General features: G+C 39.2%; 3 protein-coding genes across 3 annotated transcripts in view; 1 reads left to right on the top strand and 2 right to left on the bottom strand.

The window, feature by feature from the left end:
* LOC126368842 (Fanconi anemia group I protein homolog) lies at window positions 1–24,470 on the bottom strand. Its single transcript, XM_050013006.1, has 24 exons — window positions 24,272–24,470; window positions 24,082–24,192; window positions 23,760–23,932; window positions 21,350–21,517; window positions 19,923–20,164; window positions 19,030–19,229; window positions 16,527–16,654; window positions 15,807–16,021; window positions 14,456–14,660; window positions 13,747–13,911; window positions 13,056–13,159; window positions 10,862–11,019; window positions 9,942–10,121; window positions 9,072–9,260; window positions 8,317–8,531; window positions 7,216–7,389; window positions 6,653–6,780; window positions 5,688–5,884; window positions 4,304–4,459; window positions 3,853–4,054; window positions 3,012–3,201; window positions 2,212–2,404; window positions 1,044–1,152; window positions 1–195 (listed from the first exon to the last, which is right to left on the bottom strand). Exons 1-24 carry the CDS (start codon window positions 24,368–24,370, stop codon window positions 74–76), a joined length of 4,023 nt encoding a protein of 1,340 aa, XP_049868963.1. The 5' UTR covers window positions 24,371–24,470; the 3' UTR covers window positions 1–73.
* LOC126368993 (histone H1.4-like) lies at window positions 17,405–18,624 on the bottom strand. The gene is made up of 2 exons (XM_050013273.1): window positions 18,360–18,624; window positions 17,405–18,134 (listed from the first exon to the last, which is right to left on the bottom strand). Exon 2 carries the CDS (start codon window positions 18,087–18,089, stop codon window positions 17,598–17,600), a length of 492 nt encoding a protein of 163 aa, XP_049869230.1. The 5' UTR covers window positions 18,090–18,134; window positions 18,360–18,624; the 3' UTR covers window positions 17,405–17,597.
* A 544-nt stretch (window positions 24,471–25,014) lies between the features above and the next one.
* LOC126368865 (klaroid protein-like) overlaps window positions 25,015–27,929 on the top strand; it is a 29,909-nt gene continuing 26,994 nt past the window's right edge. The window contains exon 1 of the mRNA XM_050013062.1: window positions 25,015–25,570. Within this exon, the coding sequence (XP_049869019.1) occupies window positions 25,413–25,570 (158 nt within the window). The 5' untranslated portion in view covers window positions 25,015–25,412. The remainder of the gene's footprint in view (window positions 25,571–27,929) is intronic.

Below are 27,929 nucleotides of genomic sequence, written 5' to 3' on the forward strand. Positions count from 1 at the left end.
GTTTAATACAAAGTTTTATTGAAAAATAATTATTCCGTAACAGCCAAATTTCTAAACCTACAACATAATACTTCTAAGACACTCTTCTTCTCTTCCTTCTAGAAGTTTCTTCATCGTTAGCATCTTCCTCTTCATGTTCACTAGCTACTGGTGATATAATTTCCGTGGCAGCATCATTTATGTCTGTTTGGCCATCTAAAAAGGAAGAGAATAAAATATCATACAACACCCTGATACACCCCGGACACTTCATACAAAACACTTCGTTTTACACTGACACTACACATTGACGTTATCGTACGGTCACGAGTATTAATATGTATACACTTTGAAACCATGTCACATTAACTTTTTTGACAAATCAAACCGTAAGTCTCATTAAATGTCAAATATGATAGTTCGACAGGGTTCTAAAGTGGGTACATGATATTGCTCATGACTGTACACGCGCGCATGTGTGACATCTGACGCCCATACGATTGAAGACTAAAGTAAGACTGAAGGAGTGAGGTAAACCTAGCTCAGCCGCTAGTGGGGAGCGGAAAGTTGCCGTTCTATACGTAGCATCATTCCTTATTCTATGACGCTGATGCGGACTGTGTAGTTGATACCATCCTAACGACCCGATTACTCTAGCCATAGAAGCGGCCAATCCGCTTGCGACAACAAACACTTCAGTACCCCGATACCGGCCCCGCCGGTGGTCGAATATCTCGGTCGGATCGAGAATCTTATCTGAGGACGCTCTGAGACCGCAGATCGCGCCAAACTGGGCACCTTCAGGCCTGTTGTCTTAAGTTTTATACCGGGTGAGAGCGCGTAATTACATACCTATACAGAAAAAAGTGAAAACTGATTTTAAAGTAACTCAGAACTTTATCATTTAAGAATATGTGTAAAGTAACTAAATAAAGTTTGGGTAGAAGGTAAGAGGGAAACCACTGACCTATTTTTCTCTAAAAAAAATAGCACGGAGAATGCTACGCCGACAAGAAGAGGGTGGCTCTTAAATTAGCGATGAACTAAGTAAAGTATGTACGCACCATCATCCCTGACGTCGTCGCGGTGCGCTTGCAGCGCCTCCTGTAGCACGGGCGCCTTGATGCGGAAGTCGCGGGCCGTGCCCAACGACAAGTATTGCTGGTAGTCGATCTACAGGCGTAAACGAACAAGTGTTATTAGTGATAATTAAAATTATTAAAGTAAGACACATATTATCTTTGACCTAGGACAGTATTCGGGTACTGTCCTAGGTCAAAGATAATATGTGTCCTTTTTGTAATTATAAATTTCCTTGCGTGTTTGTGTCATAAAGTTTTTATATTGTATTGTAAAATATATTATGACATTCTGTTTTATTCGTTTCGGTGGTTTATGTAGCCGACTACCGGACCTGCACCAGTGAGTTATTTATTTAAGTGCAATTTTCACTAACATAGTTGGATTACCCGTTATAGACGGCGATACGGCTCGCCTATCACTATAACCTATCACTTTGGTTTAACAGAAAGCTCGGTGACATTGGATACTCAGTACATCTTGCGATGGATGTGATATAGTCGTGAGCTTGTGTTATGTGTGGTTTATTTATGTATGTGTTTTATGAATTCGATATGATATTTGAAAGAAAGAATGAAAGACCATTTATTATTTCTGGACGCTACATAGACTTACATTGACACATATACATACAGGGTGTTAGTGACATCGTAACGAAAACTTTTGAGGGATTATTCAGACTATAATTTTGAGTTGATGTCAAGTGGAACAGAAAATAATAAAAACAACACTTCATAAATTTTCCGACAGGAAATTTCACTTGATATCGACTCAGAATCATGGTCTGAATCATCCCCCTCAGTATTCGTTACGGTGTTACTAACACCCATACCTACTTGTATTGCTACCTATATGTACTTGTACGGGGTGTAAGTGACATCGTAACGAAGGATGATTAAACTCATTATTCTGAGTTAATATCAAGCGAAATTTGCCATCGCAAAAGTATAGAATTTGAAACAATTAAAAAAAAACTAAATAAAAATCGTGAATTTTGCGACTAAAAATTCCACTTGATATTAACTCCTATTTTTATTTCCTTTGTATTTTAAAGCAATAAAGAGTATACAAACAAACTCAGAATCATGGTTTGAATCATCGCCCTAATTATTCGTTACGATGTCACTAACACCCTGTATATTTCTGTGTTACCTTAGCCTTGTTAGCGAGCAGTATGAGGTGTTTGGTGAAGAGCTCTGCCTCGAGCACGAGCCGCGGGATCAGCTTGGTGTCGCGCAGCACCTTGTTGGCGCTCTGCTGCGGCTGGGACGCCTCCAGGTACGTGATCAGGTTGTCACACACCACAGACAGCTTCTTGCCACATAGTTTGAGCAAACGTTCTATTCTGGGGAACATTATTAAATAAATTGTTAGTATTTATTTATTATATGGGCTTATTTATTTGCTGAACTGAGGGCCTAGCCAAGAGCAAATAATCTTATTTATACTCTAACTTACATTAACCCCTTGCATCAAAGGATGATATCCGTTATATGTTAACGAGTGTAGAAAATAGTTCAAGTTCAAGTTTACATTGTGTCGAAAATTATACAAATATGATTTTTACATTGTGTCGAAAATTATACAAATATGATTTTTACATTGTGTCGAAAATTATATAAATAGGACCATATTAATTTGTGGCTGTGGTCCGAATTCCAACGTTGACGATTCAAAGTGTAACTATGTTATCTACTGAATAAAGATGCTTTGAATTTAAATGAAATATCAATGACCCGTGGAAGGATATGTACCTAGTTCTTATTTCAATTATAGGTAAACTATGTTAAGGTAAGTTATTGTAATCATAATTATTTAGTTGTATGGGTCTGGAAGAAATCGCTTTAAGCGATAAGGCCGCCATTTGCCATGTACTTAGTTAAGAGACTTTTTGTAATTATTTATTTTTATTTTGGTGCAATAAAGTGTATTTATATTGTATTGTATTGTACCGCGCGAGCTGCGCAGTAGCAGGGTCGAGCTGCCGCGCCAGCGCCGCCAGCAGCGCGTACAGCCGCACGGCCGCGGTCAGCACGCGGTCGCTGCCCGCGCCCACGCAGCACCGCAGCTTGCACACGCGGCTCGTCCAGCTGGTCACCTCGCCCAGCTGCACCACTATCGCTTTATACAGCTCCGATAGTTCTGTGACAAAACGGAACACGTCATCGATTTGTTATGTCTACGCTGAACAAGAAAAGCTGTAAATATTGTTAACACGTTCACTGTGTAACTGAAAATTAGGTATAAACCCCTCACGTGCACTGTTATTTTTCGATAAACACATTGGATTTTATGTATATAGATACACTATGGCAATGAAAAATGTGCCCCACATATGGGACATGCACGTATGAGTTTCAAATTTATTGCCTCATATGTGGTTCATACACCGTGAACGTGTGTTACTGCACCTTTAGAAACAAACAGCTTAATTTAGAGTATGCTTTATAAATCTGGTAGATTCGAATGAAGAATGTGCCTTATGTAATTACGCCACACTGTGCCGACTCTTCTTACTTTTAAGTTTTGGGGGTTAACAGGTAACATTGAACCAATTTATCTAAAAAAAGCAATATTGCTTGCTATTTGACATGTTGACACTGGCCACTTATTTCACGCGCAAATTTTTTTTTTTTTAGATACATATACTCCCGTTTGTTATCCCTAATAGGATGGGCAGAGCCACAAATGATCAAAGGCAAGTTGCAGCCACTGTTGACACGAAGTTCTAAGATAGACAAAGAGCCTAACTTTTTGGATGAATTGCTTCAAAGCCTTTTTAGCGTCGCTGACCTTTATGTATTCTAGTGTGGTTCGTGTGGGTGGCCACGGCGGTGGCGGTGGCCAGGTCCCGCGCGCGTCGCAGCTGGTGCTCTATGCAGCGGTGGCGGGCGGCCAGGTGGGCGCACACGTGGGCCAGCGCCGCGTGGCCGCGTACCGCGTCTATGCAGGGGAACATGTTGGCGTCCTCGCCGCCCGCTGACGTGTCGTCCTCCTGATGATGAAACGAACATTAATTAAAAATTAAAAGTAGTATGTGTTTCTTTCAATCCGACTTGAACTACGAATGGAAAAACTTGGAATTTTATACATTGTTTTAAGTTTACGCGGTTATTATCATAATTAAAGCACATAATAACGGGTTCTTACCGCGTTTATCGGGAGTCTCATATCCCCATTTAAACGCGGTAAGAACCCGTTATTATGTGCTTTAATTATTGGAATTTTATTTCAAAAAACTTACATCAATTCTTCCTAAAGAAGTACTCAATTTGACGAGCAAATCGTCCAAGAGTATGGTCTCCTTCTGCTCCCTGTACATAGCTGTGAGCAGCGGCGGGATGAGGGACAGGCAGTCTTGCTTGCTCGACCGCACGTAGTCCTCCAGTTTAGTTATTATCTGGGAACGAACATCAATAATGGTATGAAATTATCATCCACGAGTAGATTTAGGGTTCATCAAATACAATATCCCATCAAAAAGTTCAATATGCCTTAGTTGTTGACTTCAACGACAAAAGAAGTGAGATCTAAATGCGTGCCAAGTTCAATGGACACTCCTGAAATTTATTTATAACAACATAAAATATAATTTCTTCTTATAACTTAAGATAATATATTGTAGCCTAAGGTCCAACTTGGCTAGTTTTTATATATGATTATATTATAGCCTTCACACACGATGCTGCTCGCCAGTTCTGTTACTTGAACTTGGCGTCCTAACACAGAGCTGTAGACTAACAAGCCCATGTCGTGTCCAGCGTACCCAAAGAACTATACGCTGGAAAATATGATGAAGGCTACCAATGATGCTATATTTTTAGTAGAATTTTTATCGATTCTATTTAGTTCAAGATATGCTGTAGACACGAAACGACAAAGAAGAGTAACAAGTTACTAAGCCATCGGTGTCAATTCAAGCAACCACCAACTCAACTCTTTAACGGACAAAAAGTTCCATCTCTTTCTGAAGTGAAGGACAGCGCTTATTCAAACGCTGTCAAATAAAAAATATGTTAAGATTGTATCCGCCCGAAGTGGCACCATTTTATGCAAAAAAGTCTATTGCATCGTAACCACTACGAAAAGTTTTAAGTCTTTCTTTTCTTATAACCATGAATGGTACTTGTCATTGAAATGAAATCTTTAATAATAATAATTCCTTATTGCTTTTTAGTCGCTTCTGTAAAAAATCGGGCCTGTCAAATCTTCAGGTTTGGTATTGGTATATTGCGAATCGTTTTCCGCAACTCGATGTGTGGGTGCCATTTTGCTTGTTACATCTTTTAAGTAAGCGGATCCTGTGAAAACGGAATAACGCTAGGCAGAAATATATAGTTTTTTAGAGCACATACATAATATAAACCTACGTCCATGACTCCTAATACAACCGACATAGCACCAAGTAATTAGAAGACAGCTTGAAGCCGTTTCTCATGTGGTTCATCATATCCATCTAAGCTCTTCATATCAAGAAAACTATTTTTATGAAATATGTTTAGATTGAAGCCCTTAATATATGCTTCACAGTCGATTTCGACTACAGCGACAGCAGCTGGTGGATTAATTGATGGTTGCCATTCAAGAGCTTGGTAAGTCTGCTCTCTGGTGTTATATATAGTACTCACTAAAGTAGTTTCCAGGCTGGGCGGCGAGGGAGTCTCGAGCACCACCGTAGCAGTCTGCACCAGAGCAGTCACCAGTTTCTTCACCATCGCGTCCCGTTCTTCAGCGACACTTTCTTCTTCAATCTGCATTAACGCCAAATGTATCTTCTGTAATATTATTGCTATGCAGGCTGATGCTGTACTGTCGGTTAAACCCGCTGGAAAATAGGAATAAATACTTTGTGAAAACTCAAGCACACAGTAGGCTACATGATTATTGTATAGACTCACCACCTATCACGTTGGTCTAACAGAAAGATCGGTAAGGTGTGGCTACTTTACTAAGTCAATCTTGCGATGGATGTACCTCTGACTACCCCAGTTCGGATATAGTCGTGAGCTTATTTTTTATGGAAACACAAAACTTTATATAATAGGGTCCTGATTGTATACCAGACCCCGGCAAGGGGTTACATATCTTAGCTTTACGCCTCGAAATGCGAAATGAAATCATACTGTCCCAAAGGCATAGAATTAATAAATACTACGTATAGAACAGTAACTCCGCCCCGCACCAATTCGCATCGGGCACCAACCTCACTTCCTCTGGGACTTATTTATTAGTCTTAAATGCCCGTAACCCGCTAAGGAGTAAAGGGGAACGCGCGAACTTTCTGTCTCCCTCGCACTTACGGCACACGATAAGAATGAGATTTTTGTACGGAGTGTCCGTGGTGTGCCAAAGAATGTATAACAGAACAGAAAAGTCAACCACTAATTAATATTAACTCACCTGAGAGGACTAAAACTAGCTGCATCTCTTTTTTGCATGTGAAGTGAAGAACGATATTAATTTAAAAGATGTCAAACTAGAATTAGGGTAAGTTCGTGTGCGCCCGAATGGGCACCATTGCATCGTTAAAACTAGTGCGTGACTCCGATACACGTATTGATATAAAATCCAATACAAGATATTTTCAACTTACTTATAACAGTGAGGAAACTCTCCATCTTAAGAGAGAACTGCGTCGAGAAAAGCAGAGTAAGACATTCCTTGAACAGCTCTATACAACCTAGAGCTGTTACATCGTCGAAATCGCATATGTCTTGGAACCTGTACAACAGATTGTTTCAATAAATGTCATGTAAACAAAATTAAATCAATCATAAAATATGTAATGACTTGATCTAGTGTTTATACCTAATGTACACAACATTCACATCACTTCAGGACCCCGATACCGACCCCACCGGCGTGGTCGACGATATCCCTCAATCAGCGCTTATCGCTATCGATTCACTAGGGTCGATTAATTCTTTCAAATATTTTTTCTTTCAGACGACGCCCTGAGCTGAGCGCCCAACTGAGCACCCTCTGGCCTGTTGTCTTAAACGTTGTACCTGGTGAGAGACTTCAACGCTCCCCATTAGTCCGGCCAAGTAGTTAATGCCATCTGCGGCAAATCTACAATAAGTCACGTCAAAAAAAACAGCATTCACTTCGGATAACAACTAATAGCGTTAAGTGTGTTATAGTCCCTCGCCTCACCGACAGATGGCGCGGCCGTACAGCACGGCGGCGATGTCGGCCACGCTCCTGGCACTGCGCCGGTCCGCGAGCGCGCCCACCGATGACGTCACACAGCGCAGCGCCCATTGGTGGAAGTCGCGCCGTGAACGTAGGTAGTTGCGATGTTCTAGCGAACACCACGGGACGTTTTCACTGAAGCAATTGAAATTTAAATGACGTTTTAGACATGGTATACGAAAACCAGGTATGCTCAATCCTATGACAAGCGGCCATTGCTAGCCCATTGATGACGTAAGTGTTACCATTAAATTGGTATCTCCAATATTCCAAGGACGTTAATTTCATTACTATTTAAGTGATTTACTGACTAATGTATTTAATTACTACTACTTGTCACATATATAAAAATCATAAAAACTGTAAGTACATTTACTAAAAGTTAAAAATTGCCTTGCAAAGTAAATAAAAAAAACATTGGTAATTTATTTTTTAAGAAATGGCAACGCAAGGCGGGATGATGTCAGCTGGGCTAACCTTGAAATGTTAGCTGTCACTTTTGAGCATGCCTGGTTTTCTTATACCATAGTTTTAGATTTAACTGTATAAATACGAAAAAAATTAAGGTTGGATAAACCAAACGACGAACCATTCGGTTTCCAATCTTGCAATGTTCTGAATCATACAATATTGCAGAGTTATCTCTCACAGCTAATAAAAATTAAATGATCCTATGCTTTGGAATGCAGGTTACGTCATTCGATGAGGTGTGAGTACTTAGATCACCTTACGATGGATGTACCTCTGAGTCCTCGTGTTGTGAGCTTATATTATGTGTTATTATGTTACGTCGTTTTTCCTGAGTACTACTTAGAGGAGTAAGGGCGTAGTCGTTTCGTGAGCCATATCTCCATGTCCCACCCATGGGCCTTTGGCGGCTGAATAATAAGTCAAAGAGGTAACAACTTTAGTAAATCAAGTCGAATCTCGTGGCCCTAGCGTTATCCCGTTATTCATGGGGTCCACTTAACCTAACCTGGAGATTTGACAGGTCCGGTTTTTTATAGAAGTGACTGTCTGTCTCACTTCGTAACCCGCGTCGATATCAAAAATATAACTTACTTATACAACAGCTCCAAAACTCTCAAACACAACTTGAGGTCCCACACGCAGGGTAACGTTTTGAATGGACCGGCTCTATCCTTCACTAGATTGGACACTTTGGTTGGTGCTTTGCCTTTCTCCTTCTGTGACTTCTGAGTCTTCTGCGACTTGACAGTCTCTCTGGTCTCGTTTAGAGCGGACTTGCTGCTTTTCTTGCCGAGTTTTGGTGGTGCCTTTGTGGGGGAAAGTACGGAAGAATGTTATTGATATTTTTTTTTACAATACATAAATAAAAATACAAAGCGGTACATCAGCACAGGCGGCACGAATTCCACAGGGTATATACGAGGCTTCGACCAATAACTGTACGACTTTTATCCACGTAGATAACATTCGCTGCATCGGTCAAAGCCTCCACACGACCATTATAGACGGTAATACGGCTCACCACCTTATCAGGTTGGTCTAACAGAAAACTCAGTGAGGTGTGGGTACTATACTAAGTTCATCTTGCGATGGATGTATCTCTGACTACCCCAATTGGAATCATGAGCTTATGTTATGTTATTGGTCAAAACCTTCGCGGGCGCAGGACTATTGCTCAGCGCTCATTTCTTTCTTATTAAAGTATTAAATTATTTCTATAAGTGAAATTTCAAATTAATTTAATAATTTGAAATAAGAATGAATATGAAGGATCACTGAAGACCTAAAAATACAAATATTCAAGTTTAGTTACTTGAAAAAGGCTTGAAAATCCGACAACAACCTACCTTAGTTTGTTCCAACAAATGGTTGCAAGCTTTGAACAGATCGTAGACTCGCGCCGCAGGGTTGTCACTGGTGGTAGACCACTGCATTATCTGGTGCGCCACCAGCGCCTCATAGCACGATATCATCTGTTGCACTTTCAAGTTCTTGGCCTTCGACTCTGGAGTCAGGTCTGTTAGTCCAGGGTCTTCCTGTAATCAATTTATAGGTGATAAAGCGTTGAATTTAAAATTAAGACTAACCAACCTCTTCTGTGTAATGTCTAGGCATCATAATCTTCAAACTACTAGTCCTGGGTTCGATTCCCCACATATCTTATCATCGTCTCTTTTACTGCAGCACACGATAACACTGGGCACACACCACACCACAGAAGGGTGCCGATTTTTTTTTGGTAACCATACCACCATATTGAATTAAAATACAAAACTTATGAAAAGATAGTATGTATGATAGCATTTATCAATGCCAATTTTTTATATTTTTTAAGAAAGAAACAAAATATTTATTATTGGAGGACGCCACAGTAACAATACAAAACAGTAGGGAAAAAAAAAGAAAAAACATACATTAATATTTGATGTTAATAATTAATTAAAACAAACAAGATAACAAACAATAAACAGAATGTAAATCCACCACAGGCTTCGTCAGTACCAACATTCATACTAAAAAAAAGGGAAAGCATATTGAAATCATACATAATAAAATCCGCACAAGCTTCGTCAAAATACAAAAAAATTAAACCACAACAGGCTTCGTCCAAAACTACCTATTAATAAATATTAACTTTATGTCTTGTCTTGTTTAAGAATTTGTTTTTTTAATGTTTGATGTTGTTTATCTATTTAGATAATAATATGGAATATTACCATGTTGACCCTGGTGAAGCAGTCAGCTCGGCACATCTTGTCCAAGACGCTGGTGAGCTTGCTCTTGAGGTAGGCGCTGCCGGTGTCGCCGCCCTGGCTGCCGAGGATGTCCTCCAAGTCTTCCTCCTCCACTGGCTGCACGAACTGGGCGGTTACGTACAACAGGCGGGATATGGGCTCCTACAAACAAATGAATTATAAAGAGAAAATTTAATCGAAAAATAATTTGAATCAGATTTTTTTTTTTTCAATTTAATTGTCTCTTTAAGAGTTTCCCTTAACATAGGTGAGTGCTATAATAACAAAAAAATAAATTATACATTGTTGTTTATACCCTCTAGCGGCGGTCAAGCCAACTGTGTTAGTGAAAACTGGACCTAATGTCTGGTATCGAGGGTCAAACCGACGCTCAAACGGGAGAAGCAAGTCTTTGGCACATGGGAATTAACCGTGGTCGTGAAACTTGTACTTTATGCATTTTAAACCCTTATTTCATTTTCTTCTCATTATTTCTTTTTATATATGTAAAATATATTTGTTATTTTTTATAGAATGACCAAAACGTATTTTTGATTTCAAACTAGGCTTCTTGGGCAATGTTGTTTAGAATCAAAGGCTTTGAATGCTTGATAATATGTTCATCATCACCAGCCCATTAACGTTCCCACTGCTGGGGCACGGGCCTTCTCTACGGATGGATAGGGAGATCGGGCCTTAAACCATCACGCGGGCCCAGTGCGGATTGGTGGTTATTAACGACTGCTAATGCAGCCGGGACCAACGGCTTAACGTGCCTTCTGAAGCATGGAGGAGCTCGAGATGTCATTTTTTTTTTAATAATAATATGCTATATAAATAAAAAGTAACGCTGTATATTTTATAGGCTGTTGATAGCCTATATATAAGATATCAAAACTTACAGTCAACGCGGCGGTTATTGGCGTGATCTGGACACATTTGTCGAACAACAGACAGCCGTCCGAGTCGGTCTCTGGGAGGTATTTGCTGAGATGTTCGTATAGCAGCTCTAATATTGCCTCGTGGAGCACCGGCTTGTCCTTCGTGCAATCGTAGATTTCTAAAAAAATATAGATAAATAATGACTGGAGAAGAGACTTACACAATCAGCAGCTATGCTAGGCCATCGTTGCTCACATAATGCTAATGATATAGAGATAGATGTTCCTCAAACACAATATAGATGGCGCAGTACAGATTTTCCTTGGTTTAACTTTCTAATTTCATAGATAACAGACATATGCGTCGATCTTTGTTTCTGGGTATAAATGATGACCCTTTTTATTACATCAAGACAATTACATCTTCCACCCATTATTATTCTGATCAAAATAAAGATATATAGGTAGCAACATAATTCTATACATAAAGTGATTCAAACAAGCAACAATTATTTTCATATAATTATGCTTCAGCCATTCCAACCCGCATTGGAGCAGCGTGGTGGAGTATGCTCCATACGCCCTCCGGTTGATTGAGGGGAGGCCTGTGCCCAGCAGTGGGACTGGTATATAGGCTGGTTATGTTATGTTTTATGTTATGCTTCAGCCATTACATTGTATTATAGAATATTATTTTTCTACTCCTCTACTTTAATCTGGCATTTAAATAACCAAAAAGTCTAATATAAGTACATACATAATTAAACTCTTTGAAAAAGTGTACGCTCTATGGCCTATAAAAGCATTGTTTACAAAGTGTAACTGTACTATAATGTCGCCAAAAAAGCATTGTTGTTGTTTTTTTTTTTTTGACCTGGAAACTGGCACCTTTACTTTGTTTGGTGCCATAGATATACTATAAAAAAAAGTATACATTTGACCCTTCTTATACAACTGTTGCGTAATAGTATTTTATGCAACAGTTGTATAAGAAGGGTCAAAAAATGCGAGTGGCGTGAGTTGCGATGTGAGCCTTGGCGAACATCGCAATAAGAGACGCCACGAGCATTTTTTGACCTAGTTATACAACGTTGCATACAATACTTTTTCTACGACGACGTAATTTTAAACGAAACACAAAAATTTTCCAATTTATTTTCCAACGCGCGGGAAAATGGCGGCAAATGTATACTTTTTTTTTATAGTATATCTATGGCACCAAACAAAGTAAAGGTGCCAGTTTCCAGGTCAAAAAAAAAAAACAACAACAATGCTTTTTTGGCGACATTATAGTACAGTTACACTTTGTAAACAATGCTTTTATAGGCCATAGAGCGTACACTTTTTCAAAGAGTTTAATTATGTATGTACTTATATTAGACTTTTTGGTTATTTAAATGCCAGATTAAAGTAGAGGAGTAGAAAAAATACTATTATGTACCCGAGTACCGAGAAAAATGGTAATTATCTCTTTAAAGCTGTTCAACGCCATCTATATTGTTTTTGGTGAACGTAGCCTGGAAAGTCCGTCATATTATGAACACAAAGTTCGTACTAAATAAGAAAAGTCAATAAATGAATCGTTAAAATCAGTGCGTGACTCTACTCCGATAAACGTTTATATATAAAACCACGTCTGTTATCCCTGGGGTGGGCAGGCCCACAACCAACGACGCTTATAGAAAGAAAGAAAGAAAATATTTATTCGGCATACTTAACACTAATTAACAAAAAAATAATAATAATTATACATAGTGCTGAGTTGTGAGACAGGCCCTTACGCTTATTATGTGTTACCGACTTTTGCCACCGACGCCAGCGCCACTGCCCGGACATGATCATTATTTTATACATTTAGTTAATTACCTATTTTATTTGGATTGTCATACATTAATTATTTACTTTAATTACTTAATTCGATTAATGAAAATATAAGTAGTAATATTAGCTCGGGTTACAATTAAAAATATAATATGGGACATTGTTATGATTCAAAAAGTAAGTAAGGTGGGGTTGATATCTGATTGGTGTTAAAAAAACTGTCCGTAACCGTCATTCCATTTTGAGCACAATAACAAGGTGTTACTCTGTAAAAATAGATCCATTTGTACATTTGTACAAATACTACTTACTTTTACTTTTTCTTACTTGTACTTTTGTTTTGATTTGGCCATCTTCGACCCACTGTTCGTAACATATGATTACTTGTACTTACTCCTATATAGCAATTCTTTGACGGCTGCATCTTGCACTAAGCATCTCCTCAACATGGACACCAGCTCCATACACATCGCTTCGTTACGAACACGCGACACTACCCTGAAACAATTGGGTATTTGACTGGGTCAAAGATTAATCATAAAGAGCTAATGTAGACATAAAAGCTTAATATAATCAAAAAGAAATCTCTTTTATTTATTTTATTTTCGAATTTGAATTATTAATTACGTAACAATGAGTGAGCGTTTAACAGTATTTCCATACAAACTACACTAAAAAAGTATCTAATCAGATATCAAAACTTCTTATCGTGTGGGTTATGAGGTGGAATACCAGGCTGATCAACCCTGGTGTCAAGGATGATTGAGCCGCCATAGGCCCCAGACATGGCTCATGTAACGATTACTCATTTACATCAGTAAATAAGTAACTGGGACCAACGGCTAAACGTGCCTTCCGAAGCACGAATCATCTTACTTTTGGACAATCAGGTGGTCAGCCTGTAATGTCCTAACCAAACTAGGGATCACAAAGTGATTTTTGTGATATCAAATAAAGTGTGTGTGTGTGTGAGTATTCTGAAATTACTGCTATCTTTTTCTTGCACTCATGTAAGCTGAAAGCCGGTAGTAATTATAAAGCAGTTGTCCGCCAGATTGAGCGCCAATATAGGTAACGTTACTAACTGGCTGCCGCTGTGCGAGGCGTGCACGTCGACCTGCGTGAGGTAGGAGTGCGCGCTGTACTGCTCGCTGCACGAGCTCTCGGTGGACGACCACGTGCGGGGCAGCTTCACTACGCGCAGCACTGTCAGGAACCCCGACAGGGCAAGGCAGCGGTGGGTCGAGTCCCTGCGAACAAAATTGACAAGTTTTTTATATTAATATACCACTCATAACCGGTTAAAACCGGACCTGTCATATCTTTAAATTAGCTAAGCGGACTACGTGAAAATAGAATATGGTTATGGAGATAATGAGTTTACTGTAATTCGTTCGAGTCAACTTGACGCTGTAGGCACGGAGCTTAAAACTAAGAAAACCGCGACATAGAAGCATCATTTCGACGCTATACTACCTAAAAGTAAATAAATAATTAAGAGTGTCCCATTCCAAGGAGGAGTCAAGTTGACTCCAATGGAAAGTACATAATCTTCCATAGAAAATACTTGAGAACGCGCGACCGTTAAGGACTGCATAAGTGAAAGTTAATGACATTAGTGTCAAACCCTTGCCTCAAATTGATTTTTTTCCGTTCACTACCACCTCCCACTTACCACATTGGTCTAACAGAAAGCTCGGTGAGGTGTGGGTAATTAGTTCATCTTAAGATGGATGTACTTCTGACTACCCCATTGGGATATAGTCGTGAGTTTATGTACGTTGTGTATGTTACCTGGAATATAGCCCCTTCCGGCAAGCCATGACGAGGACATCTCGCACCCGGGTGCTGAAGTTGATGAGCGGATGCACGGCGTCGAGCACCGCGGCCGCGGACCTGTAGTCGCCCGGGGCGGGCTGGCAGCTCTCTAGTATGGTGCACAGCGCCGGGCAACGCTCCAAGGATAGAGGCGTCAGGGCGCAGAGAACGTGCAGGCATTCTGCATGGAAAGAAACGTAATAGCACACCCCAGACACTTCATACAAAAACCTCAGACAAAAATGCCAAGGTAGACATCAAACCCAGTCTAATATAATCAAAAAGAAATCTATGCAGCCGCCAAAGCATTGCTATATAGGAGTAACCTGTTTTACACAGACACTGCACATTGACGTGTCTGTGTGTGATGGACGTCTGACGCCCATACGATTGAAGACTAAAGTAAGATCGAGGGGGGGTGAGGTAAACCTAGCTCAGCCGCTGGTGGGGAGCGGAGAATTGCCGTTCTATACGTAGCATTATTCGTTATTCTATTCAATTTAAATAAGTTACTTTTTACTAAAGGTCAAAACAGGAAATTACTATGGAATTGTGATAAAATTTTGGGACTTATTATTAAATTTTCTTGATTAAAATTCATAAACAAGTTTAAAATTCAAATATAAGTCTGTATTTAGTAATCAGATCTTCATATTTTATCTTTGATCTAGGGTACTACCAAATTAGTAAAGATACAGATGCGCCATAGACGACCAATATCATAGCCGGTGACTAGTCGTCAAAAGCCGTCGGTGTCGCTTTAGTTAGCTACAAATGTAGAATTTTTTTGAAATAAAATATCAAGATTTCAGACAAAACACTAAATATAAGAAATATGTATATTTGTGCAGGAAGGCCATACATTTTAGATGTAGTACTAATGCTCGCCACTGGCGCTGTTTTTCGTAGTTTGGATAGGGACCGTAGTATATTACTATGCCATGGAGTAACTAGATGTCGCTAGCTGTATAAACTTGCATTTGGAAATAAGTGTCATCTAGTGACAGTGTGTCTTATGAGCACTTTGACAGTTATGTTAGTACAAATTCTCGCCACTGGGCGCTTTCGCGGTAACTTTTTCTTATGGCGAGCATAATTACTTGGACCGCACGTGCGTTTCGTATACATATGTTTGATATTTCGTGACCGCGCCCGCCACCGCGCTCGAGAGTCAACGTGAACAAGCACTAAAGCAACACGGGCCTCCCGCGGCCCGGCGAGAGGCCTTCTGTTTTACGTAGTATATTAGTTACTCCACGCCTATACGTATTATATCCTTAATTCTACATGTGATATTAACATTTAGCGTGTACCTACTACTACATACCTACATACTGGTGGTGTTGGACGTTAGCGGTGAGGCGGTCACACAGGCGCGTTAGTATGAGCGGCGCCGTCTCCCGCTGGGACTTGCTGAGTCGAGCCAGGATCAACTTGCCCAGGGACCAGCACTGTATTGACGTAGGCCGAGAGGAAGGAACCGCTAGCAGGCAGAACGCCAGGCTGATCAGACCCATCACTGTCAGCTGGCGGTGGTTCGCGCTACATCAAACAATCATTTATATACAGGGTGCTCGTGAAATCGTAACGAAAACTTTCAGGGATGATTCAGACCATTATTCTGAGTGGAATTTTCCGTTGCAAAAGTATGGAACTGAAAAGAATTTTCCGACAGAGAATTCCGCTTAATAATACCTCACAATCATGGTCTGAATCATACCCCTTGTCTAATAATAATCACGCACTTGTATGGCTACCTGTAGATACTTGTACGGGGTGTAAGTTACACCGTACCCACGGGGGATCATTCAGCTCATGATTCTGATTTAATCAATATAAAGTGGAATATTCCATCGCAAAAGCATGCAATTGGAAATAAACATAAAAATGAAAAAAAAATCATGAGTTTTACGGCGGAAAATTCCCAATATGCGTTATAGTGTCACTAGGACCTGTATGTATATAAGCATATTCCCAACCCGTATACAAGTCTTGTAATTGGTTATTTTCTGGAAGTGATTGCTTGAAAGAAATTGCTTTAACTGACCTCTCCGTGGTGAGCACTTTGAGTAGAGTGGCCACGTCGACGTCGGGCGGCAGCACGGACCGCGCCCACGCAGACTCCTTGCTGCGCAGCTCGTCCGATACTCGCTGCTCTATAGCTGATTTTACCACCTTCAATATCAATACAACACATACATAAACTCACGCATGCTGGGGTCTGCACTGTCGCGTGAGAAGCGACACGGATATCACGGGCTCCGATACGACCAATATCCGTACGATATTTATCTACTAGTAGATAGCTTCCACTGCGACTATTGATCGAAACTCAAGGTATCTATCGCGACACGTATAACGGAACCCGTGCAGGCCCCGCTTTAGTACGTAGGGATCAAAGTTATGGTTGGCTCCACGCTGTAGCACTAGCATAGTGTTTGTGAGATAACATACCATAAGCATACGACTATATCCCAATTGGGGTAGTCAGAGGTACATCAATCGCAAGGTGAACTAAGTACCCACAGGTCACTGAGGTGTCTGTTAGACCAACGTGATAGGCTTGTCGTGACGAAGGCTGTTTGACGCCGTCACGATGTCCCTCAAATTCTCCGTTCGTCGGGAGTGTCGTGACGATGAGTCACGATTCTAAATATGGAATGTCACAAGTAGCAACACCGAAACGGAAGCCCGCTAATTTTTCTATCAGTAAGTGAATCTTGTCTATGTCTTAAATCTTGTCTTGACAAGCTTGTTTTCTAAGAAAGTAGTTAAAGTGAGTTTAACTTTTATATGAGTGAAAAAGTGCAGAAAGTCCCGCTGATGCTGTTACTAAAGCTACGTAGTGGTGATATAACTCCCTTTTATTAATTTGACTATAATTGTACTAACGATGATGCCAAATTCTGTTTAATAAAATAACTTGTGTTTAAAATGGCCGGCCGGCAATGCGACTTGTAAAGATAGATGAGTACTCTTTAGGGGGCATCAATAAGTAATGCCCACAATTGAAGACGTTGTCTGTATGCATAGCTTGCAATTGTAGAAGCCTTCCTTGGCTACCGTTGTCCAAATGAGTAGCCCGCAATCAAAGAAGTATTTCCTGGCCAGGTTGCATCTAAGAGTATGGTGCACCAAATGTAGAGGCTTTCTTGGCCATGTAAGTGCTGGCGTGCACACTGTTATGAGAGGCTTTCTTGGCCACGTAAGTGCTGGCGTGCACACTGTTATGAGAGGCTTTCTTGGCCACGTAAGTGCTGGCGTGCACACTGTTATGAGAGGCTTTCTTGGCCATGTAAGTGCTGGCGTGCACACTGTTATGAGAGGCTTTCTTGGCCACGTAAGTGCTGGCGTGCACACTGTTATGAGAGGCTTTCTTGGCCATGTAAGTGCTGGCGGGCACACTGTTATGAGAGGCTTTCTTGGCCACGTAAGTGCTGGCGTGCACACTGTTATGAGAGGCTTTCTTGGCCATGTAAGTGCTGGCGTGCACACTGTTATGAGAGGCTTTCTTGGCCACGTAAGTGCTGGCGTGCACACTGTTATGAGAGGCTTTCTTGGCCATGTAAGTGCTGGCGTGCACACTGTTATGAGAGGCTTTCTTGGCCATGTAAGTGCTGGCGTGCACACTGTTATAAGAGGCTTTCTTGGCCACCTAAGTGCTGGCGTGCACAACGTTGAAGAGGTCTTCCTTGACCACCTAAGTGCTGGCGTGCACACTGTTATAAGAGGCTTTCTTGGCCACCTAAGTGCTGGCGTGCACACCGTTGAAGAGGTCTTCCTTGACCACCTAAGTGCTGGCGTGCACACTGTTATAAGAGGCTTTCTTGGCCACCCAAGTGCTGGCGGGCACACTGATGAATAGGGCCTTCTTGGCCACCCAAGTGCTGGCATGCACACTAATGAATAAGTCTTACTCGGCTAACTAAGTGCTGATAAGCACACCATTGAAAGGGTCATGTATAAAAGGGCAATTAACTGACATAAAGTAATACCTAAGAGTAACTAATAAGATCACATACGCTGGTGTTCAGCCAGAGTCATTAAGAGAGATAAGCTTACATTCTGCAGGGTGATGTGTCACCAAGTAGGTGGTAGTTGTATCACCAATCAGTAGTTCATTTATGTTTCTTAAACTTACAGATGGAGAAGTAATCCGTATCCATGAGGTGAAAGGAAAGGTGCAAGGAAAGCCATATTGAGGATCTGATCACTGACATAGGAACCTATGAGTGAGTAAGAGTTACATCCTATCTACACATACTGACTGGTATTCGCGACGTCAGTCTAGTATGTGTGCATTCACATCCCTACAACAGATTCATAATTCTTTGATTATCTATATATACATAATTATAGATATACACAAGTGTAAAAGAGTCGTCGCGACAAGGCTGGCCGTATCGCCGTTTATAATGATCGAGCCAATTTTGTTAGTGAAAACTGCACTTAAGATAAGTTAATACCTCTTTGAAGCAAATCCGGTAGGTTCGAACCGACACTCCCCGCTTGAGAAGTGTATGTGAATTACATATCTATTCCGTACTTACATCCAAACAAACGGTCCTCAAATCGGCGCCCTTATCAGATAGCGCAAGTGCCAGGTCTATGAGGAAGGGGTTCCTCAGCAGCTGTGTCTTCGGCCAGGCCTTGATGTGTCGCCGCATGGTGTCTGGCTCGGCCGCGCCAGACGACATGTGGTACAGGCAGGTGGACAGACAACGGCTAAGTTCTTCTGGGCTGTGTTGGACTGGAAGCAATTGACAGGGAATGTTTATACTGACAGGCTTTTGGCTGGATTCGGCTTTAAGGTTGTATGTTTAAGGTTTAGAGTAATAGTGGCATCTGTAAAACCCAGACCTGTCAACATCTTCAGAAAAAGGCAAGCAGAACTTTAAATACATTCAGATACAATTCACGCCCGAAATTCCTGTCAGATTGGGCCAAAAATGGATATACACCTTGGGGCACAGGTTATCAACCCGTAGATATTCCACCAAAAAGGATACGATCGATCCCTCAGTGGATTTTTACGACAAACAGACATTAACCAGCTGAACATTCTGTTCTATACTCCTACACCTTGTATACCTTGCTCCTATACCTTGTTCTATACTCCATCCAGTATAGAAATAAACAAACACCCATAAATTTAACATCAGCTATTATTTTTTGGAGGTTTAAGCACAGATCTACTGTCCTATATATTATAGTGTCATTCATTAGTTACGAATATCGGATCCCGCGATCGTCCGAAAGTAAGATGATCCGTGTATCGGAAGGCATAAGCCGTTGTTCCCTGTTAGTACTTACTGATCTAAATACGTAGTCGTTACACGAGTCATATTAGGGGCCTTTGGCGGCTCAATGATAACCCTGCCTGACAGACACCAGTGTTGTTGAGGTTGGTAATCCTCATAACCCACATGATAGAAGAAGTTACCAATATCATCAATGTCCATGGTGGTAGACTCGGAGTCCGGGGGCGGAGGCTCCAGCTTGCTGTACAGTCGCACGCTGAAGTAGTGGCTGACATGCGACAGCACTATCTCCACATGATAGCTCTTGCATAGTTTCAGCAGTTGGTGAACGAGCGGAGGTAACGTCTCTGGTGGGAGGTCGTTGACGTAGCTGCACAGCTTGTTGACCACCTGCTTGTGATCTTCGCGCGGCAGCTGTAGGTCCCTGCAAGGTTAAAGCAAATCTACTTATATTACAAATTAGATTTATATGAAAATTGCATTGATATGTAAGTACCGTAGAAAGAACATGAGTGCTCAAAAAGTGGAACGAAAAGTTAGAGCAGAAATAGCGATGCATGCTCCGTCATTCCGATTAGGCGACGAACTGGCAACATGTGGATTTGTATAAACCAACCGCGTTACGAACAGTGAAATGCATTTCCCGGGGATTTTCCCACTTTGAGAATATTCCCGGCAGTAAAAAGGCGTAAAACTACTTCTATTACCTAACCTTTGGGTAGAAAGACCAGAGTACAATAAGGAACAATTTGAAAAAGCAGCAATGTCCTTACTATTAAAGAGTTTTTACAATGGGAATTCCCACTTTGGGGACATTCCCGGCAACGACACATCACTGGTTACTAAACACCACGTGCTACAGATGGTAAGGCGACGTAATTTGTATGACGCGCTTTATCTACGGTACTTATACCAATCAAAAATTGTCACATAAATAGATCCAGTCATGGGAAACCGCGAAAAACTCCAACACAGTACACAGAGATACTGCATAGATATCAGAATGGTGTGCTCAAAGCCATAGTAAATGAAATCCACCAATACTTGAACATTCCTACAGTATGACAAAGAAAAAAAAAGCGACAGAGTACTTCCGGAAGGACGAACATGATTTTCTTTCTGCACCGCGATAACGGAAGTCCACGCTTGTGAAGTCGCGTACATGGCGTAAGCTGATAATAATAATATGCAATACTTAAATGTATGTTTTATGAGTAGGTCTAATTATATCAATGGAGTATTCATAAAACGTCCAATCCAATACAGAGAGTTAAGCCATCTATTGGAACTAGAATGTATTATTTCAACATTCATTCATTATTAATTATCAGACACAGGTGCAGTGACAGCAATATCTATATCTTAAGAACTCTGTTAGTTGTTAGTCAACAATAATGACTACAAGGTATTTTGTATACTGTCTACTACTTTCAATCAATAAATAATACTTTATTACACAACAACATACAAAGGACATAAACATACGAATAACAACATACAACAACAACAATAGGCGGCCTTATTGCTAAACAGCAATTTCTACCAGGCAACCTTTTTTTTAACCTCACTTTCATTCTAAGATTTCTTTGAATTTTAATGATTAACTCACTTGAACATAGTAGCAAGCGGCACTAACTGCCTTTCCTTCCAGCGACACTGACACAGGGTGCGGACACATTGCTCCTTGTAATCCTCCACCGGCATATCTGTGCCGCAGTGGGTTATTGAGGACTCCGATGACAATGCACTCAGGCACTCTGGGAGGACATCCTTCCAACTAGGTGAGAGGAAATTATTATAAGCCATACTGCAGGTGTTAAAAACTTATCAATAATTTTAAATCTAAATAAGCATAACCTCCTATTGCCCTAATTTACAGACACAATAGTTAAACAATGGGAGTTTGGATTTTAAAAGCACTGGTTCTTAAAACCTTAACCTTTATAAAATTATATAAACTATATACACTTCTCATCAAAAAAATCGAAACACCTTGCAAGTTTACGTTTTGTCAGGATTATCAGAAAAATGTGTACATTTAGGAATAAATGTTAAATGTCGTTTAATAGTGAGTAATATGAGCTTATCAAATCTTAATGTTAATGTTCTAAATTTAAATGAATTTTTCATAGGTTTCGTATTTTGTTAAATGAGTCATTTTTATTCCGTGTGGAGTATAAAGGAAATGGATAAAACAACACACGTAAATGAAAAAAAAAGCTAAAAAACGTTAATTTAATAACTTGTATTCCCTCCCCAAGCTCTAATTACTGCTTCCATACGGTTCTTCATCGATCGGATGAGAGTCACGATCACATGCTGTGGTATATTGTCCCATTCCTCTTGGATTGCATCTTGCAGCTGGCTAAGTGTTTCTGGGGCAGGATCTCTTGCTCGAATTCGTCTCTTTAATTCATCTCACAGATGTTCAATGGGATTCATGTCCGGGCTTCTTGCTGGCCATTCCATAATAGAGATATCGACTTCGTTAAGATAATCTCGTACGACGCCCGCGGTGTGAGCCCTAGCATTGTCGTGCATGAATATGAAGTCGTTGCCAATAAAATGTGCATAGGGCATCACATGAGGCTCGAGACACTCTTCGACGTACCGATGACAGTTTAGTGCAGGCAGACGTGGCCCAGACACGAAAGCAAGCTCTGTCTTACCGTCGGCGCTGATTCCTCCCCAAACCGTCCACGAACCGCCACCATAGCTGACCTTTTCTTCAATGCAGCATTGTGCATAGCGTTCTCCGTCTCTTCTGTAGACCTTGTTCCTTCCGTCGTTACCATACAGCATAATTTTACACTCATCAGAAAAGAGAACTTTGCTCCACTGTAGGTATGACCAATTTAGGTGCTCACGTGCAAAGTTAAGGCGCGCTCTTCGATGGTCTGCAGTTAATTTCGGCCCATTTGCTGGCTTATGCGGTACCAGTCCACGATCCTTCAACCTTCTTCTAATTGTAGAGTCACTTACAGCCACCCTTCGTACAACACGACGCCGCTGCTGCAGTTGAAAAGCGTTAAGGCGTCGATTTCTTAAAGAAGTTGTTACAATAAATCGATCATCTCGCTCAGAAGTGACCCGATTCCTGCCAGATCCTGAACGGCGCGTGAACAAACCAGTCTCCCGATAACGTTTATAGACTCTATGAACAGATGACAGGCTTAGATGCAGTCTTGCAGCCACAACACGCTGACTAAGGCCAGAATCCAGCAATGCCACAACTTGGGCGGCTTCTGTGGGCGAAGTATCCATACGTTTTAGAAAAAAAACCTTTTTTCAGACGTCCCAAAGTCACAGTATTGAAATAAAAAACAAAAAGTTTAAGGATAGGCGCCAATTTTTAGTTTTTAAACGCTAAATGTACTCCAACCCTAAACACACATTTGTCTCAAAACAGTGATTCATTTCGTTTATAAGATAAACAAATGAAATTCTAATTTTGAATTTAGAATTTTCGCTTATTACTGTAATGGCCAAACTGCCAGCTATACATTTATGTATTTTTTTTCATCGTATGAATTCTTTTTTGTGTTAAATTCGGACAGAAACAATGAAAACGGAAGTGTTTCGATTTTTTTGATGAGAAGTGTAGGTAGCCTAGCTACTTGGCCACCAATATGACTTATAAAGTAAACAATACAATATAATTAAAATAATGTTAATTATTTAAAGTGACTTGATATTCACAGGAACTTGGCACTTTATTTCAATAGAATATTTTTTAAATGTAACAATATTTATATTGTTCAAAATTTTAGTATAATTGGTTCTTCAATGAGAGGAAATCAAAGAAAATAAGTATTATGATGGTAGTAGATATAAATTAAAATAGGTACAATCTTAACTCTCCAAGGTTTTAGAACATTGAAAAAAGGACATTTACAATAAGTATTGCAGATGAAGGGTTCTTTTTAAGGATTTGGCAAAGATAGGGAAAGTAATAGAAAATAATATAAAGAAAGGTTCAGTAAGGTAAACAATAAAATAATTGATACATTGTTACCTACATCATGTTAACATCACTGTCATCCACAATAGACTGAACGGTGTCATTGCACCAACGGACCAGATCTACTGGCAACAGTCGTGACAATTCCAGACACAGTCTGCTTATCACATCTCCACAATGTGTCAGTGACGTTGATTCCCTTCTCATCACTTGTAGAACTATGTCCACTATCTGAAATTTTTAATATATTGCTTTTCTACATGTAAAAATAAGGAGTAAATACTATAATATTGTCAAACAATAATAGCAACAAGAAATGCTGCGAAAACGCAAATAAATCAAGCGCGTTTTGATGATTAAGAGTTTGTAAAGGAGTGGACCTTGGCCTTGCTCTTGGAATTTGTGGGGTTATCCGGCAGTCCATTGAATATACAGTCCAATAAATCTCCGCCATCGCTGTCCAATATACGCCTCGGCAAAAATTTCACAATCTGAAATAAAATTTTAGACTTGGAATAAAGATATAAACTGGAAATGTATACTGAGAGTATGTACACCACAAATGTTTACATGATCAATCTTCAATTTGCAGTATTCCCGTAACTCGTCACGTTTATTATTAACATGGCCCAGTTCTTTAATTTTCGTGAAAACCTTATTTACATCCATATTTCAGCAGAATAATACTAGCACCAAAACAATTTCTTTATCATTCGTTTACACGCACGTCCGTCACCGCACCGACCGACAAAACAAAACATTTATTATATTTTCGCGCCATTTGTAATGGGCGCTTTTCTCGTACAATTCTTGGAACAAACAAAAGTACCGGCTGATATAATTATATAGCGCTGTTTCTATTGCTTATAACTATTGTTATAGATACGCTAGTAAAAAAATGCAAATAACAGTTATATAACGGTTATAACTTACTACACTTTATTTTACAATGGCAATATTAACAAAGTACAATCTAAATATGGTTTCCTTGTTTAGGATTAGATACATATTTTATATCAATTTTACAAAATTATTGATTATTTTAATAATCAAAAATAATATTCGCGTCTTAATATTTAGCTTAAGTCATTATTTTTATACTCTATTATATGACAATTAAAAGAAATTTTACTAAAATTATTAAATAATATTAAGCTTTGAAAGAGTTTCAGAACGCACCTAGTTAAATTAGGTTTTTTATGGTACCCACTGGCAATGAAATGGGTTTTTTATTTCTCACTTACTAGTAAAAATAACGTGTATAACGTTGAAGTTAACCATTATCTTTACAAATGGTATCACAATCCGTTAACGTTTTTTGAATTGATGACGTCATCAGTTTATGTTTAGCGAGCTAAGAAATTACGAAATTCCCAAATCGTAGCAGCACGCTGGTTTTTGTACAAATAATTGTACGTTTGCTTATTAATGTTAATCTGCAAAGATTACAGACTAGTTTATATAGCGGTAAAAGTGTTAACAGAACAATATCAGCTGTGAAAAGTCGTAAAGACATAAGACGTTCGATTACGTTTTTGGCGGCATCGCACGAAGCAGAAATAGATTTCCTTGTGCAATATCGGTGTGCAGCAAAGGTTGTGGACTAATTATCATTTTGACCGGTTTTTGGAAATGGGTCACGGTTTGTGAGAAGATGAGTTTAGAAACGTGATAAGTTTGAAGTTGTGGTGTTGAAAAGGTTCATGCTGTAATGGAGAACCCTTCGGTTACTGGATTGCGGTCAAGGTCGCGTTCGAAAACACCCTTTTTGCGGTCAAGCTGTGACCGGGAGAATTGTGTTGAAGGCGACGATCACACGCACCACAAGTCTGGAAGAAAAACGCCGATAAAACGAAGCACGCCAGTCAAGTACGTATTCTTACAAGAATCGACACTCTCACGTTCCGTAAACAAACAATAAACTACGGTGAAATGCGGAACTTGATGAATATTAACGAAGTATCTTTCCACGGATTCCCTTGGCGACTATTTGAAATTGCTTATTCAGTCAAAAATTTTTCAATATATATTTTATGATAAATTATTACAAAATAATTCATATATACAATCAGTAAGATAATTCAAATGTATAGACCTCTTTTCATCATACCTACATACTTGTCTTATCTAATCTACCTTATAAAATTCTACTGATAGACAAAAGCATTTTCAATGTCCAGTTTATGTAATACTCTGCTGCCTAAACCATTCATCTTTATTTTCTTACTATCATCAATTAACATACCTACTTATGTTCACAAATCTAGGATAAGTAGGTTATTTCTTATCTGAATGTACAGTATCAGATATGTTCATGACATGATATCATAATTTTGAGTAGTAGAACAAGTTGTTAATCCATCAAGGCTGATGTGAGGCCAAATACCTACCTAGTAAAGGACAGGTGATGTTGACATGGTGACATCACAACACCTAGCTTTAAAGCTTACCTCGTTTGAGGTCACCTGTGTAAGGTCAGCAACAGAACATCATAATTTTAATCATCACAAAATATCAAAAAGTAATTGTTAAACACAAGATTATGAATAGTGAAAAACAGAAATTTGTAATTATACAATATGTTATACAGATAATAAGATTTTAAAATAATAACCATTGACTCTTAAATGATGAGAAGCAGCTGACTAGACTCTTTTATTTAATTTTAGCTAAACACAATATATATTTACACAATATTTTTCAATAGGTATAAATAAAATCTATTTTGTGATCTGTACTTCCAAGTAAACAATGAGTGAGTAATATTCACTTTACACATGATTACTAATAGTAAAATGTGAATGAAATGGAATCTCATATAAATTTTACAGTACATTATTTTATTAGTAGGATAAATTACAACTAGCTAAAAGTATAATTTAAAATGTACCATTTCTCTAGTAGTGAACACAATTCGTAACTTAGTAATATTCCTAAAGTAAGATAAGCTGCTGACATGGCATTATTTATTATTTTAAAGTCTTTGCAGTATTTTAGGTGGTTGAGACATTTTACAAAAAACATATTTCCACACACATGTACATATTCCTATGTTACCAACTTAATAAAGATATTTTTTAGAGTCAAATTCAACTAAAAATAACCGAAATACACCTGCTTCGAAACATCTGCAACATAATTATATCCTTAGTAGTAAAACCTGTTTAAAAGCATCCATAATTAGTGTAATCCATAACTCGATAGCTACCTATCAAGTATCAAGGACATGAAGTCACACTCCACCTGTTGGTCTTCTTTTCTTTATTAATTGCTTGTGTTAATTCAAATTGCAATACTATTGGGTTTAGCAGTTAGTTAGTGTTGTCGTAAAATTTATGATATCAATCTAACTTATTGAATTTCGGAATTACTGGGTTCTTCTCATTCAAATTTTAATTAATTTGAATTCTCAGAAATTCTTATATTTATTAAAAGATCTTTAAATTTCAAATTCTATTATTGGTTAAACAAGTCAATTACAAGTTACCTATCTGAAATAATATGTTATCTTATAATTTAGGCTCTGCCTTGTCCCATAGAGACTACAAGCGTGAGATTATCTATATACCTATGTAATAGACAGAATAATAGCATATTCATATATACTTCTCAACTTTGAATCAGACTCAAGGCCACAAATAGATTTTTCAAACCATAAAAGTGTTTCAGATTTTGTTGGTTAGGCAATCTATCAAATGACCCGCTATAATGAGGAAGTACTGATTGTAGATGTTTATAACTGATTGGGTTAATGCCAGTGCTGGTTTTATGGCTATCCCCCATAACATAACTGGAATAAAGCACATATTCCCAAAAAGGCATATTTTTACTTCAAAATTCAAATTCAAAAGGTCTTTCTAACTAAAAGAATGTTTCTCTTTAACAACCCATACTGGAGTAGCGTAGTGTAGTATGCTCCATGCCCGCTATGGTTGATTGACAGGAGGTCTGTGCCCAACAGTGGGATGATTGATGTGTGAATATGTAGATTATAGGCTGTTTATGTCATGTTTCACTAATTATATTGTTTCTATATGAGAAACAATAAAATTGGTTTATTTATCGCATAACCAATAGCCTTGGTTCTTACGTCGCGTCGCGCTCGATATGCAGGCTCCACGGTACGGCTACTGGTAGACAAAGGCACTAGAATATTAATTATAACTAGACCATACGTAATGTCACTTTATCTTTTCTTCTTTTTCACTAGATATATCGTTTTATTTTG

The sequence above is a fragment of the Pectinophora gossypiella genome, chromosome 8 (genome assembly GCF_024362695.1).
Source record: "Pectinophora gossypiella chromosome 8, ilPecGoss1.1, whole genome shotgun sequence".
Lineage (NCBI taxonomy): Eukaryota > Metazoa > Arthropoda > Insecta > Lepidoptera > Gelechiidae > Pectinophora > Pectinophora gossypiella.